This window comes from Callorhinchus milii, unplaced genomic scaffold, assembly GCF_018977255.1.
Source record: "Callorhinchus milii isolate IMCB2004 unplaced genomic scaffold, IMCB_Cmil_1.0 Scaffold3, whole genome shotgun sequence".
NCBI lineage: Eukaryota > Metazoa > Chordata > Chondrichthyes > Chimaeriformes > Callorhinchidae > Callorhinchus > Callorhinchus milii.
In genome coordinates this window covers 62,145,130-62,160,651 of record NW_024704744.1, presented here as the reverse complement: position 1 = coordinate 62,160,651, position 15,522 = coordinate 62,145,130, and the positions used below count along the sequence as shown (strand labels likewise).

General features: G+C 41.9%; 1 protein-coding gene across 4 annotated transcripts in view; it reads left to right on the top strand.

The window, feature by feature from the left end:
- Positions 1-15,522, top strand: part of ltbp1 (latent transforming growth factor beta binding protein 1) — a 204,438-nt gene that overhangs the window by 48,755 nt on the left and 140,161 nt on the right. For all 4 annotated transcript variants that reach the window (XM_007898450.2, XM_007898451.2, XM_007898449.2 and 1 more), the window contains exon 4: positions 5,498-5,658. In XM_007898450.2, the coding sequence (XP_007896641.2) occupies positions 5,498-5,658 (161 nt within the window). The remainder of the gene's footprint in view (positions 1-5,497; positions 5,659-15,522) is intronic.

Sequence of the window (15,522 nt, the reverse complement as noted above, 5' to 3'; positions counted from 1 at the left end):
CTGATTGGCTCCTGTCAGCGCCTCCTCACCTCAGACCACTGACAATATCACCGTCCATGGTTGCACACTCCACCTTGCTAAGCCAGTCCGGAACCTTGGGGTCTTGTTTGACCCTCAACTATCCTTTCTACCCCATATCTGTGCCATGACCCGCTCTGCCTTCCCCCACCTCCGCAACGTCACCTGGCTCCGACACTGTCTCACACCACAGGCCATCAAAACCCTCATACACGCCTTCATTACATCAAGGCTCGATTATGCAAACTCACTGCTTGTCGGTCTCCCCAACTCCTCCCTCCACAGGCTGCAGGTCATCCAGAACTCTGCAGTCCGTGTCCTCTCCCCCACATGACTCTGTGACCCTATCACCCCCATCCTCTCCCAACTCCACCGGCTTCCCATCACACAGAGGATACAGTTCAAGATCCTGGTCCTCACCTTCAAAGCCCTCCACGGTCTTGCTCCCCTCTACCTCTCAGACCTCCTAACACTCTACCATCCTGTTCGCTCCCTCCTCTCAGCGGGTTCCAGCTTGCTTCACATCCCCCGTATTGCTCGCCTCACTATTGGTAGGCAGGCCTTCCACCACTCTGCCCCCACAGCCCCTCCGTCTTGCCCCCTCCCTTGCCACCTTCAAGACCCATCTCAAGACTCTGCTCTTCGACCATGCTTTCGATCTCCCTGCTTCCCCCCCTGCCCTTCACCTTCCCCAACCCCGACTCCCAGCTCGAATCTGTAACTCTGTCTGTCCAGGGCCTTGGGTGTCCTCCCGACGTGAAAGGCGCTTTACAAATGTAATTTTGTTTTTGTTCTACTCAGCAACCCGCATTCATGTCACTGTGAGACAGCCAGCTAGCAGTGTCAACATGTTCATTCTTCCAAGCTAATGCTGAGTATGTGAGGGTGTGTATGTCTCTCTCTCTCTCTCTGGGGTCTTAAGATTTGCAACTTTGATTCACAGAAGGCCAAGTTACCTGTTTCTGTGCTGTACATTCTTTGTAAATCTTTGAGGAAGCTAGACATTTATATGAGGGGAAGGAAATAGAAGGGTATGAGAGGAGTAAAGAATGGGTGGAGATTCAAATGGAGTATAAATAATGGCATGGAATGATTTGGCGATGTTGCCTGTGCTGTACATTCTTTATAGAAGAATGGAAATATTAAAACCTGCATCTGACTCGCTGTACATTGGGCCAACCTACAGGAACTCCACTACGACTTGATCTCCTTCTGGGCCTTCAGGGGATAGTTCCTGTGGACTTGTGTGACGCACATCCAATCACTAGCAGGAATTGATGTTTACAATCCTTTGCAAATTCAGGGTGCAAATACCACATTTTTTACTCCAACCTTTCCCTCCTCCCCCTCTCTCTGTAAATTTCTCTTTGTCTGATCTCAATCTTGCTCTCTCTAAGTATAGAGTGTGTGGTCTTATCTCTCTCTGTGTCTCTTGTGGTGCATTTATTCTACAGTTGTGGTGCAGCAAACATGCTGGTAGAAATGGGTTTGAGCCAGCATGAATGTGTGTGTGATCATCTTCTCTCCTCCCCCTTGTTCAGTGTCCGACCCAACTACGATAAACCGCAACAAGATGTTATCCTACATGAAGAACACTATATAAATGCAAGATGTTATTTTTCTCAATGCTTTTCTTGTCCAGGTCTTTATATAGCATCTTTAATATTGAGAGGATGTCTCAAAGTGCTTCACCGGATTTACTGTAAAATACTACAACAACAACAAATTGTATTTGTATAGCATCGTTCTCGTTAGGAGGACGACTCAAGGTTTCTGGACAGTGAAGGATCCGCACTTGAGCTGGTGTTTGGGATCAGAGGGGTGGAGGGCGGGGAGGGTAGAGGTATTAAATAATAATAATTCTTGCATTTGATATAGTGCTTTTCATGTTTTCTAGACATCTCAAAGCGCTTCACAGAATACCCTGTAAAGTGAATTGACTGGATATTTGTGGATGAAACGCAGCAGCCAATTGCACACAGCAGTGTCCCACAAACAGTTGTGGATTGAAGTGACCAATTATTTTTTTTTCTTGAGGGATTATTATCAGGCATGTGGAGTAAGGAAACTTGCCCAAGATTTCGCCCTGCCAGGAATCGAACCCAGGTCTCCTGATTGGGAGATGCGTGCTCTAACCACTGAGCTCCAGGACTCCTTTAAGGGGTAGGAGGGTGACCGAAGGCACTGTCGAAGAAGAGGGTGTTAAGACGGGTCTTGAAGGAGGCAAGGGAGGGGCGAGGCAAAGGGACTGTGGGATGGAGTTTCAGAGGATGCAATCCCGCCCGCCAATGGAGGGTCGGGCAAGGCGGGGGACGTGAAGCAGGCCGGAGCCCGCTGAGCGGAAGGAGCAGACTGGTTGCTAGGGGGTTAGGATGTCACAGAGGTAGGGAGGTGCAAGCCTATGGAGGTCTTTGAAGGTGAGGACCAGGATCTTGAACTATATCCTGTGAGTGATGGGGAGCCAGTGGAGCTGGGCGAAGATGTGGGTGATAGGGTCACAGAGCCTGGTGTGGAAGAGGACACGGGCTGGAGAGTTCAAGATGAATACTCTGAGTATGATGGACAATAAGGTCTTGTATGTGATTTGTGGCAACCATGTGTAAATGTTTGTACATTTTACAAGTTTTAGTAACTATGTATGAATATGTGCCGAGAGAGTTACAGATGCCATTCATTGTGTCATTAACAAGGAGCCAGGTCATCTTGTGTAATTTTTTCTGTACACATGTATTTTGCACATGGTTTACACAATCCACATCATATGTGTTTCCACAATTTGCACAGTCTGTATAATACACAGTCTAATACAACCCACGCAACACACATGTGTGCACATCATTTACACGACCCACATGATAGACTCTAGTCATGTGCTTTGGGAGCTGGGTCAATAATGCTCTGTAACCAGCAGCTAATTTTGGGATAAGCAGAGCAGTTCAAGCTGCCTTGCTTTCTGATCGTGATTTGCTTCACCCCCTCCCTAAGTAGGAAACTCTGGCACCTGCTCAACTTTTTTCCCATGGCCTGTCTGACATGAGGAGCTGGGGATGAGGTGCCCTCCCTGGTGCAGTGCAGTAATAGGCCAGTGCACTACGTCACTCCTCGGGTTACTAATAATTTGGATTTGAACGTTCATAAACCGTGAATGGTTCAATTACAACATGTAATTACTTTTTAATTATTTTCAAAACATTTGCAGCTTCCGCATTAGGGATTTCAATTGGAAAATTCACACAGGAAAAGATTTGCATTTTTCTCTCTCTCCCCCTCGCCCTTTCTGTGATGTAATGATTTGATCTGTGGATGTTGTTGAGAACATTTTTTTCTCCCCGGATTGGTATTCCAGGAATTCTTGGCAGTCGTCCAGTTTCCTCAAACCTGCACTCTATTGGAACTCTGAATGTTCTTTTTGCAGAGCACTGTGCGTGAATGTGTGTGTGTGTCTGTCCAGAAACAGAACTTTTCCCCCAGGAGATAGGGTGTGTAGGGTGATGTCGATGATAGATAGGCAAGCTTATTTGGCAGAATGACTTTCTCTTATTTGATGTTTCCTCAGACCCTTTAGCAAACTTGACATACTTTTCCCCAACAATTCCTACTCTTGAGACAACCTCCTTCCCACACACCCCTCCCTCACACACTCTTATTTCTACTTCTTGTTGGACCCTATTGTGGGACTGTGGGGTAGAGCCCGGCTGATACAGGGTGCTCCACTCTGAGATGGAGATTGTTGATCCAACTGAGGGATTTGAGTTTTTCTTGATTGAAGTTAGCTTCATGCTAAATTTAGCACATTTTACTGGACTACAACATGATTTTCATGCTAAACTCATGCTATCAGCCATCTATATATATATATGTGATGCCATCATATATATATATGATGCCATCATATATATATGTGATGCCATCATATATATATATATGATGCCATCATATCTATATATATATGATGCCATCCCATCAATGAGAAATTATCCATGAATATGAATGACTAGATTATTTTATTGTGGTATGTGCTTCATGTCTTGTATATTGTAAGTGTTGTCGGCGAGCAATTTCTGGTAGGGCAGCATGTTGAGCTAGTGAATTAATCTCTGGAAGGAAGTACAGGGTTTGCTGTTCTGCTGCTTTAAGCTTAGTTCTTTTAAATGCCTGGGGTGTCATTTCTATTGTCGTTCAGTTTGTCCCAGTGATCCTGCAAGGACTGCATTCAATCATCTTAAAAGAGGTTGGGCACAGGTTATGAAAACAAATTAGGAATGACTGAACTCTAGATAGCAGCAGAAGAAATGATTTGTGCCACTGTTCAAGTGATGGTTATTTATTATTTATTTCAATGCTGAGGGGGAAAGTAAATGAAGAACATTCCCAAGATATTCTCTAGCCAAGTTGGTAAATCGGTTATTTATATTTGAGAAAAAATGCTTGAAATGTCACAAAGATGGAAAACTGGGGGAAAGTGACTTTCTTCATAGTTCAGTTGCAATGGCAAGCTTTAGCGGATTAAACTCCAGCAATGTCCAAATGCACACTTTGCGATCCCCAAGCCTGACACTTTCTGGAGTTAGATAAGCAGGATGCAAACCTTCTGGGAAGAGAGTGCGCATTCCCTTCCAGACATAGCAAAATTTCAATACATATTTAGAACCCAGTACTATAGTTTGGTTTGGAGACTCTTAAGCACGGTGATGGGTTTTGGCATGTGTTGGTCATCCGGCTGACTAAAAATAATTCATAGCTCGATTTAGATTCAATTTGCTTTGTTAAGGAAGGGGAGGGATCGGCCTTTGTAATGTGACATGGATGTAAGCTGTGCATCTAATGATTGCACCTTGAAAACTCATAATGGAGCTGAAAAGGCAATATTGTGTTTGTAAAAGGATGTAACAATAGTGACAGAGATAGCAGCAGGTAACCATACCTGTGTTACTCTGACCTGTGGGAAATCTTGCCCCGAAACACCTGAAAGTAGATTGCAGCCAAACAAAATTTCAAAGGCTTATCCGGGTACTTGTGCCATCTCCTATTTACAAGTCCTCTTGCGAATTAATCTCGTGAATTAAGAGCCCTGTGATCTACACGGAATTAGGAAAATCATTCCTTGGGGCAAGAACCAGCAAATGCCTGACCACTGACCCCTCATGTTCAGGGCTAATGCTGCTATGCTGTGCGTTTCCAACTGTTTCTATTTCTTTATTTCCAATTCCCAGAGTTAGTTAAATATTACTTCTTTTTATCTCACAAATCTGCCACCCCTTTGTTGTGACTTATTCTGTCTTATTTTTGAAGGTACGACTATTTTAAACTTTGAATGTGCAAATTGTGACATTTCTTGGGAAAAGTGCCGACAATTTTGTTGAGCTGGAAATGACACCCAGACATTGGTGTGTTTGTCGCTGAGATCGCACTCTAAATCCAGGTCAATGTTTATTTTACATGTTTCTAAAGTTAAGATTTGTATTTTTCTTCCTTACAGTTTGGTGCCTCTCTCCTCCCAACCGCTGATGATGACTGTGCAGCGAGGGCAATCTCAGCAGTTCACATTCAAGCCCAAATATTACACTCAGAAGTATTACCCTGGAGGTCAGCCTGCAGCAGCCTCACTGCCTCACAGTTCATCGGGATCCACTTTCCAAGGTTAGTTTTACTGTTTGATGTCTTTCTGCCTTCAAGCATTGGATGTTTGGATAACAGAGAGGCATGTGTACACTGGCCAAAGTGCTGGATGGACCTTTTGACCTGAAGTGAAATGTGAAAGGCTTTTTTTTTTGCTTACTGTCTTCAATGCTTACTCACTGCAATATACAAACAAATGACTTTTTCCTGGCCATCAGCTTTTGATAATTGGTTGATAGATGTGCTGTAATGGTTAATCCTTCAGTCTGGATATGATCACACATCAACAAGAAAAAACAGTGCTGGACGTTAACCTACTTCTAGGATTGTTAGCGGAAACATTTGGGGAGAGGTTAGAAGGAATGTCTTCACTCAGATGGTTGTTAGGCTTTGGAATTCATTCCCACAAGTGACTATTGAAGCTGGATCAATAGAATCATTCAAAAGGGAACTGGGTAGTTTTCACAAGGAGCGAGTTATGAAAAGTTGTAAATTTTACCCCTTATGTTTCTCCCACCCCGCACCGCCCACCCCACACCCTCTCAAAAAAACTACACATGAATTTGACAGTACGTCTGTGGATGTGTAGGAGTAGTTTTAAGCCTGTAATTTCAGAGATCAAAAGGTGGCTTTAACCACTGGAGCTTTCCTCTCATGCTTTACAATGCAATTTTAACCCTCCTCAATGATTACCATCACCCATTCCCGGCTAACCATTGTCCAATGGTAGGCTTTAATCTATTTTACACACTCTTAAGAGATTGACAGCAGGGTTCTTTCTTATCAAGGGCTGACCACTAGCTCACAACTGACAGCCCCGAGGAGTGAAAGTCTCTCATAATGAGAGGTTTGTGGTGTTTTTCTCTGATGAGGTTTACCCATTTACTTTAGAGTAATGGATACGTTGACAGGGAATTACAAAGTAATGGATAGGTTGACAGAGACTGAAAAGGGTAAATCTTAAACACAGCATCTAAACGTTGAAGTTTATTTTTATTATTTCCGCCTGTTCAGGTTAAAGATTCTATGGTACTGTTTGGAAAGAGAAGGGAGTTTCTCCCAGAGTCCTGGCAAACAACTCTGCAAATAAAATTGGTTTGTGGGATATTGCTGTAAGCAATTTGGCTGCTGTGTTCGCTTACAAAGTCACTATACTTTACAGTAAATTCTGTGAAGCTCTTTATGACATTTCAACAACATGATTGGTTGTTTTATCAAATGCAATAATAATAATAATAATCATTATTTTATTATTACCAAGATATTGGTATATAAAATGCAAAGATTTTGAATAGAATTCTTTTATGAGGACTCCTTCCAACACCCATATATAGGATACATAGATACATAGGAAGGAAAAAAGATTCTTAAGAAATCTGTTTAGATTTGATGGATGCTATTGGTACAAACAGTTTGGCATGGGAGTCTGCTCCAGATGTCCGCCACTCTCTTCCTCGTGTCCAGCTGGAAGTGTTTATGTTCCAGGCTGAAGGGGTAACTATAGTTCTAGATTACGTGTTGGCTCTGAAGACATTGTCACCGGTCGACTCCATGCAAGGGCTTGTAGACCTCAATGAGATTGGCCCCAGTCTCATTGCTCCAATATCACATCACTTCTGAGCAATCTGTTCCACACCACTTAATTGGCTCTCAGAGTCCTGATATTGAGGAATCTGGCTCGAACTTGACGTGTTTTAGACCCCATTGTTTCTTATAGTGTATACAGTTTAATTTAGTTTAGAAAGCAGAGCTTTTGGACTTGCCTGTGCTTCAGAATCTTGATACTGGAGATTGCATATTACAGTTTATTTATGTAAGCAGGTGTGAGTTTATTGGTTATTGAATCAGCAGAAGGGGCACTGCAAAGCTACCTTTTGTGTACATCATACTGTGGTGTCTACATAAACAAATGCCTGGCCAGTCACAGAATACCAGAGCACTGATCCCTCTTACTCCCACTGTGTAGAGTTACTAATCCAAGTATAACAATCCTGGTATTGTGTGTTTTGCCAGGTTGCAGCTGTAGTGTAATGTTAGATAGATACTGACCGCTGTGGAGTAAAGCACGCCAGTACTTTGTTGAACATGTGGTATTTCGGTGTAAAAGTTTTTGGAAGTGTTTATTAAGGGATCACTGAAGTGAAAGCACTTCTGCTTGTGCTGTTTGTGTGGCTGCAAGGCTCACCACATGGCCAGGTTATAACATAAAACCATAAAACAAGAAGCAAGGAAACTTCTGAGGTAGGAGAGATCAGCTGACTCGGCATAGCATGCGGATCTAGCCTGGGATATATTTTGCTCTGAATGGCTCCCACTTTCACTCTGGGCATTGACTCTATCAACTGAGAGAGGTGATGATTGATACTATGAATGTGAAAGGCGCTCTATAAATGTAATTTTGTTGTTGTTGTTGTACAAGGGGGTGAGGTGAGAGGGGAATTAGTAGCAATCCTACCTCTGATCCATATCCAGTGACCCTGATACAGATACTTGTGTATATACTTCAGATGAAAAGGTTTGAATTTCATCAGAATGTGCTTTGTGGATGTCCTGCCATAAATAGTGTCCATTGAACCTAATATAATACTACAGATGCTGGAAATCTGAAACAAAAACAGAAGTCACTGTAAACACTCAGCAGATCAGGCAGCATCTATGGAGAAAGGAAAGTGAGTCAATGTTTCAGGTCCACGACCCTGACAAAGGTATTATTTGAAATGAGAAGGGAGTGCTCTAACCAGTAATCGTCCAGATAAAATTGGTCATTCACTTCATGACTGTTTGTGGGTCATTGCTTTGTGCAAATTGGCTGCTACATTCGTCCACAAAACAGTCACTCCATTTTATAATACGTGAAGCGCATTGGATTGTCCTCCTGATGTGAAAGGCGTTGCACCAAATATAAGGATTATTATTATTATTTTGCAAATAGGCTAACAGCAGCATGACTTTTTTTGATGGAGTCTTCCGCAGAGAAACCCTTGAGGAACATAATTATTTAATGGTCATAATACACTAGAAAATATTGTATAAAACAATGCTGCTGTATTTCAGTTGGAGAACCATAGAATCATAAAAATTACGATCATTGAATCGTAAAAAATTTTTTGCACAGGCGGTCATTAGCCCCATTGAATCTGAATTGATACCCCTCAGCAAATCTTCTGGAGCTAACTCCAAATGATCCTAATTGCCTACTTCTTTCTGTATGCTTTTAAATAATAATCCTTATATTTTCATGTAGCACTTGTCACATTCAGGAGATTTACTGTCGAGTGTAGTGACTATATTTTTCAAGCAAACCGGGCAACTAATTTATGCACAGCAGTGTCTCCCAGACGACCATGAAGTGAATGACCAATTTTATCTGGGGGATTCAAAACGTATCTCTCACCGCGCTTTCAGTCACCTTTCCCTAACCCACCTCAGCTGCCACCCCAGCTTGGGTGCCAGACAATATTGAGTATGCTTTGAAATGTCCTGCTTATGTGAAAAATGTTATATAAAGGTAAATTTTATTGTTTTCTAGATTTTATTAAAGCACCTGCCTACAAATACACTTTAAAATCAAATCCCGTGAAGTGCTTTGAGAAATTTGGATGTAAGGATGAGGACTGCACTCGCACAGAAATCTAGCCAGCTTCCTGTGCTGAATTTTGGGACATCAGGTTGTCGCCAAGGTCACTTCCTATGCACTGTGCATGTGTAAGGAGCTGGAAGAGATGTCCGTGGTGACCTGATGTCCCAGAAGTCATCCATTTGTTATCATATGGGAAGCTGTCCAGCTTCTCGACGGCTCTCAGCTAGCTCGTTGTCAGCTAGCTTGTGTTATATCAGATGTATTTCGTTTATTATAATGTATTTAGTTTATATATAAAAAAATCCAAATATACAATTCCACTCTTGCCATGAAAAGTAGTTGGCAGTGCTAATGCTCTTTATTATTTCTTTAGAAGCACACAACCAATTCATGTTAACTGACGCTTAAAAGTAACGCACAAAATTCTCCTGGCTCTATTACCTTCCCCCCAACAAATAACAAGCATTTTCTGCTGTGAAGGCAGTGTCTCTTTAATGTATGGCAAACAGTTTTGAATCTAATCTCCTGGTATGCCAGGGTGTGGCCTATGTCCCACAGCCCTCCCTCAGTGACCAGAGTGTTGAAAAGAGTTGTACTGCTCAGCCTCTGTGTGCTCATTGTATATTGAATTTCTGTTACATCACTGGGATTACTGACACTGCATTATGCCAATGTGGGAAAGCAGATGTGGAATGTGTAGGCGGATTGGCAAGTGACAACTTTCTCATATTTCCCGATGTTTCCAGATAGCCTGAAAGTTGTCCTTTACATTAGCTGGAAGGCCCGTGATGTCACCCACTACAAATGACTCAGAAATGACTGTGTCCTTGGGGACAAGCCATTGCTGTACGCAGATCAAAGTGCATTCTCTCTGTGATAAATGCACTGCAACACATGTGCTGCTACCCCTTATTCAGAGTGTAATTGCTGTGGAGGATTACATTTGAAATATATCATCTTCAAAGGCTGGATTTTGAAAAAATGCTTTGCTCAGGCAGAACTTGCTGCATGAGATATGTTAGTAATTACCACATCTACATTTCAAATAATCACTCAAACACTTTCCTGGAAGGATATAGGCATTCATGTTATTCCACAACATTCAATGTTCAATTTCCAGTTTATACTTCAACATCATATTTCAATCCTTTCCTCAATAAATTCCATTCTAAGCCAAGTCTCTTGCTATTTTTCTCTCTGTCTCCTCTTCCTCTTCTATATGTGCTGACTCTTATTGTGGGGAGCACTTCCATTGGCATTCGGTAGCCCTCGGGTATTTACAATACAATTTACATTTCTATTAGCTCTGTTCACATCGGGAGGATGTCTCAAAGCGCTGTGCTCAAGTGGCCTTATTTTTTCCATGTGTGAATTGAGACAGTGTCCCAATTACAGCCAAGGCGGATTCTGTCCTCAGCTGCTAGCCAGTCACACACATGCACTTACCCGCAGGGGGAAGGTAAGCAGCGGCACTTTAGTGCTGAGCTTGTTCCAGGGTGACGGAATAGTCTCGGTAGTCTGGTTCCTTAGCCAGGCAGCACTGCTGGCCACTGCTGATGACAGGCCAGCCAGCTCTGGCTCATTGGTACGACTTCGAGGAGCAGATTGGAATTCTTCCCACTCAGTTCCCTGCAAGCCAAAGCCCTAAAAGGTAGATTGGTCCTTGCTGGACAGGCAAAATTCTGAATTGTATGACTTAATCTAGTTGTCATTGATGAACTTCAGATGACTTTTACTTTGGCTGGAGAGAGCATAATGTGGAGCAAGGGAGATGTTGTTGTTGGCATCCACTTTTAATAAAATGAGTTTCATCTTTATTGTTAAAAACAGAGGTGATGGCTTCAAGCGCCACTTGAGCTCACAGTCTAAGCTGACACTCCAGTGTTGGGGGAGACCTGCATTGTTTGAGATACTGTTCTTTGGATGGGATGTTAAACGAATGTCTTGTCTGCCTTTTTCCGTTAGATGTTAAAGATCCTGGACACTGCTCAAAAAAAGAAGGGAGTTTTTTCCGGGGCCCTGGCCAACATAAAATAACTAAAATTGGACATTTAGTTCATGGTGGTTTGTAGGAGATTGCTGCACGCGTGTTGGCTGCCATGTTTGTCCACAAAATGCAAAGACACTACTCTCTACAGTGTATCTTGTGAAGTGCTTTGAAGACGTCCTCTTGACATGAAAGACCTATGTCAAATGCAAGAACTAGTATTTATTATTATGAATTAGGTATTCCATCTTTTGGCTGTCTTTGGCACCTTGTGTGGCACAAATGACTGCTACAGTGTGCTACAAAAGCAATCACTAGACTTAACAATAATTGTCTGTGAAGTGTTTTGAGACATTTTGATTATGATAAGGTGCAATAAATAAAGTTCTTTCTGCACTCAATGTGCTTCGGAATCAATGGTATGCAGTGACATGATTTCCTTTTCCTGGCACAGAGCTTTGGTTGCAGTTAAGCCTGCAGGGTATGAATTCATGTTTGCTGGATCTTGTGGCCACTGAGCATTTGTATCCACTTCAAAGACAGATTAGATTACAATTGGTGCTGTAGAACCACTAATTTCTAGTGGGACCCAACTTCTAGTTTGCGTCTCTTTATTGTCACCCAGCCCCACGTGATTGTGCTCCAACCATTCACTTTATTAAAGATAAGTCAAAATTTAAAAAATTCATGGATCCGCAAAAACAATAATAATCCTTGCATTTGATATATTTGATATATTTGAGATATCTCAAAGCACGTCACAGAATATACTATAAAGTGGATTTGACTGTGTATATAACAAAAACTGCCAGTTAAACGTTATTGAGACTCCTCTTAGCCTGTCCATTGGATGTAGGTGTTCATGCACTTCAATGCTTTGGGGCCATTATTGGTGTTGACAGGATCTGTCACTATGGGCATCCATTTCCACTGTACTCTTTCTGCACCACGATGAAGGATTACCAATTACTGCATTACCTTTCTCCAACGTTTACAGATAAATAATTTGCAATTAATTACACGGAAATTCCACAGCTAATGTTTATCATCTTCCAAGCAAATAAATGAGGCTTCCGATTCTCTTACAATTCAGCTTCAGAGCTGAAGAGTAAATTCTCATTGAGGCTTTGTCAATCACATGACATCACTACAACCTGGCTCAGTCTTCAACCTGAGCCATTTTAGTTCCACAATTTATCTGTCGTCACCAACTCCTTCCAGTTCTCCTTCACTCCAGATGCCTGGCATTTCTCGTTGACATATTCCTTAAGACAGTTGTCTGAAAATGTTTAACATTGGGCAGAAAATTTTGAACACTATTTTAAGTTCACTCTCAATTTGGAAGCTGGGTTTCTCTAGTTCTCTTTGGGTACTGTAGAAATACATCCCCAAAAGCAGACAGAATGAATAATTTTCCAAGAGTCTGTATGATCTCAAATTTAAAATCTAGATCGAGGATTATCATGACAATAACAGTGGGGGGGGGTTAGTAGAGAATTAGAAAAATACTTGAAGTAAGATAATATTAATGGTTGCATGGTAAGAGCAGATTAATGGGATCAGATCAGTTAGCTTTAGTGGGGCAGTGAGCAGCAGCAGATCTTACTTCTGTGATGTGAATGTACAGTAGTACTGTATGATTCTATGATGTATATTTACACAGGTACTTGTGCTTGCGCTATCAATTGCTGTATATTTGGGCTGCACATGTAAGCTTACTGTTCCGCGATTCACTTGGTTATAAAGAGCTGTTTGTTGTGTGTCAGCAAGCTGTTGATCTTGTGTCTGTGGCAAGCTGACCCTTGTACTTCCATTCAGACAACATTAAATATAATAACAATAGAGCCTGATAGAGGGTAAATTTGAAGCTGCAATTTAATCTTAGGGTTCAGATCGTGTCCATGAATTATTCAATCTGTTCCCGTAGTTAGAATGCAACATAACCCCATAGAGACATTTACAGCTTATTGCTCACTCCCAAATATCTGTAGCCCTAGTATTTAATATTCTTCAAAGGCATAATGCCCTTTAATGAACTTCATCCCACATCAGTGAGGTAATGCATGTTGTCAGCAATAGACAATGAACAGCTGAAAAAGGAAATAAAAGCTCAAGGTTAAATTCAACTATGTGTATTATTTAAATAAAAACAGTTAGCATGGAATAATTTAATCCAATCTGATCCCTGTCTGACCTTCAGAACTTGCTGTCTTCTCTTTCATAATTTATGATTTCATCAGAATCCCTCGAGTTAATTGTAGCTTTGTAACTCACTGCCTCAGTCAGTGTCCTGGATTTCTTTAACCCAGACAGCTTGTAGGGTAGTATTTGAATTGGAGACTTCATCCTATGTTCATGGTGTGTGTACAGTCTGACAGAGGCGCTACGCATGTTTGGATGATGGTTGGATGATGGGTGTCAGACACACACAGAGACTCATCACCATGTTGAAGAGTATCCAGAGACGGACTAAGAGTTTGACCTGCACATAATTTCCCTGTGTCTGGAATGGAGTGTATGCTCTCTTCTGAGAGGGATGCATCTAATACTTACCTAATTCCATGAACTATTAGGCACAGGTTGGCAAGAGCCAAAACTTGGGGACCCCAGAGTGCATTGAAGTACTGGTGGAGTTTAACCAGCTAGATCGGAGTCCTGTAGCTCAGTGGTTAGAGCACTCGCTTTGCAAGTGAGAGACCTGAGTTCAATTCCAGGCAGGGCGAAACCTTGGGCAAGTTTCCTTACTCCACACGCCTAATAATAATCCCTCCAAAAAAACAAAAAACAATAATAAATTGGTCATTTTCAATCTACGACTGTTTGTGGGACATTGCTGTGCGCAATTGGCTGCCGCGTTCGCCCACAAATATACAGTCAATTCACTTTACAGTGTGTTCTGTGAAGCGCTTTGGGACGTCCTCCCGACGTGAAAAGCGCTATATCAAATGCAAGGATTATTATTATTATTATTATTATTATCTTTGTGAGCACTGCCTGGCAAGCTTCCTCCAGCTCAAGCTAGGATCACCCTACTCCTTAAGGCTTTGGTCTGCAGGGTTAACAGGGGTCGAGTGGTAACAATCCTTTTCCCTCGTGAGCAGTGACATAAAGATGTTCATTGTACAGAATTAAATAAATAGGAAGGAAACAAAAGCTCTGTACACCATCTTAACCTGTTTATTTGAGTAGACTATGTAGTCAATGCTCCATACTGATCCCCACTCCATTCCCACTTATCTGATCTCTGAGGAAAGATTCTGCAGTTTCTCTCAGCCTCTTGAAGAGTAACTCAAACCCATCCCAGTCCAACCTCATGTTCTACGTATTCAGCCTTGAATTAGTTGCCTTTCATTGCATGACATTTCGAAGCAGCTCATGTTCCACACAATATTGTAATGGTAACGCTTTAATGATTAACATTACTGGTTTAGGCATCCAAAGCTTTTACCTGTGGTGAAACTGGAATGCACCCTAGGGTGTGAAATTTATTCCACTCTGGAGTAAGGCCTTCACTAATTGCTTCTTGATTATGATATCATCCTCACTTGTGGAACAGACTGGAGTTTTTTCTGTGTTCCCCACAGCGTCTGCTCCGCATTCTCCATTCATTACCCTGGAATGCACAATGCACCAAGCTCCCTTTGTAGCACTTTGTACAGAAACCCTTAGGTCTGCCATGTGTAATGCATGCTTGCTGTGAACTAGGGTCTCGAGGGAAATGAATGGCAGACATTCAAAAGCACTTATAAGGAAACAAAAAAAGGGTTATTGAGAGCTTTGGAAGTACCAGCAGGTCTAGAAGAAACACTTGCTGTACATGTTCTCTTTAGCTAGAAAAGAACAGCTGATTCTGACCGTTTCTTGTATGTGCAGGACTTTCTATGCCTCTGCCGCTGAATTGTGAAGAGATTCTTGGCTATGTTCTGGAGTTCTGGAGCATTGGTGCTTAAGTATTTAGTTCTGGGTAAAAGAGGGGATTGTTTTCTGAAATCTATTACCCAGTCAGTCATTTTCATTTTGTGAATTTCTGAGATAATTATGGAATTTAAGGTAGTTACAGGCTATTAAATAGGAATGTTTTAATCAAAGTTATGAGTTGTTGGTGCTGTTAAAAACGCTACTGAGAATTCAGTCCCCATGGTGTTGCATCATAATCTTCCTAATTTCTACATTGGCATTAAAGGCCAGATCAAAGACGGGAGCTATAGTTGATGTTTCACTGCATGCAGTTGTCCCATTAATTGTCCTGGAGATCGCAGTCTCACTCAGTCAGGCCACGCACACAACTGGAGTTCAACTCTGATATTGGACAGAATGG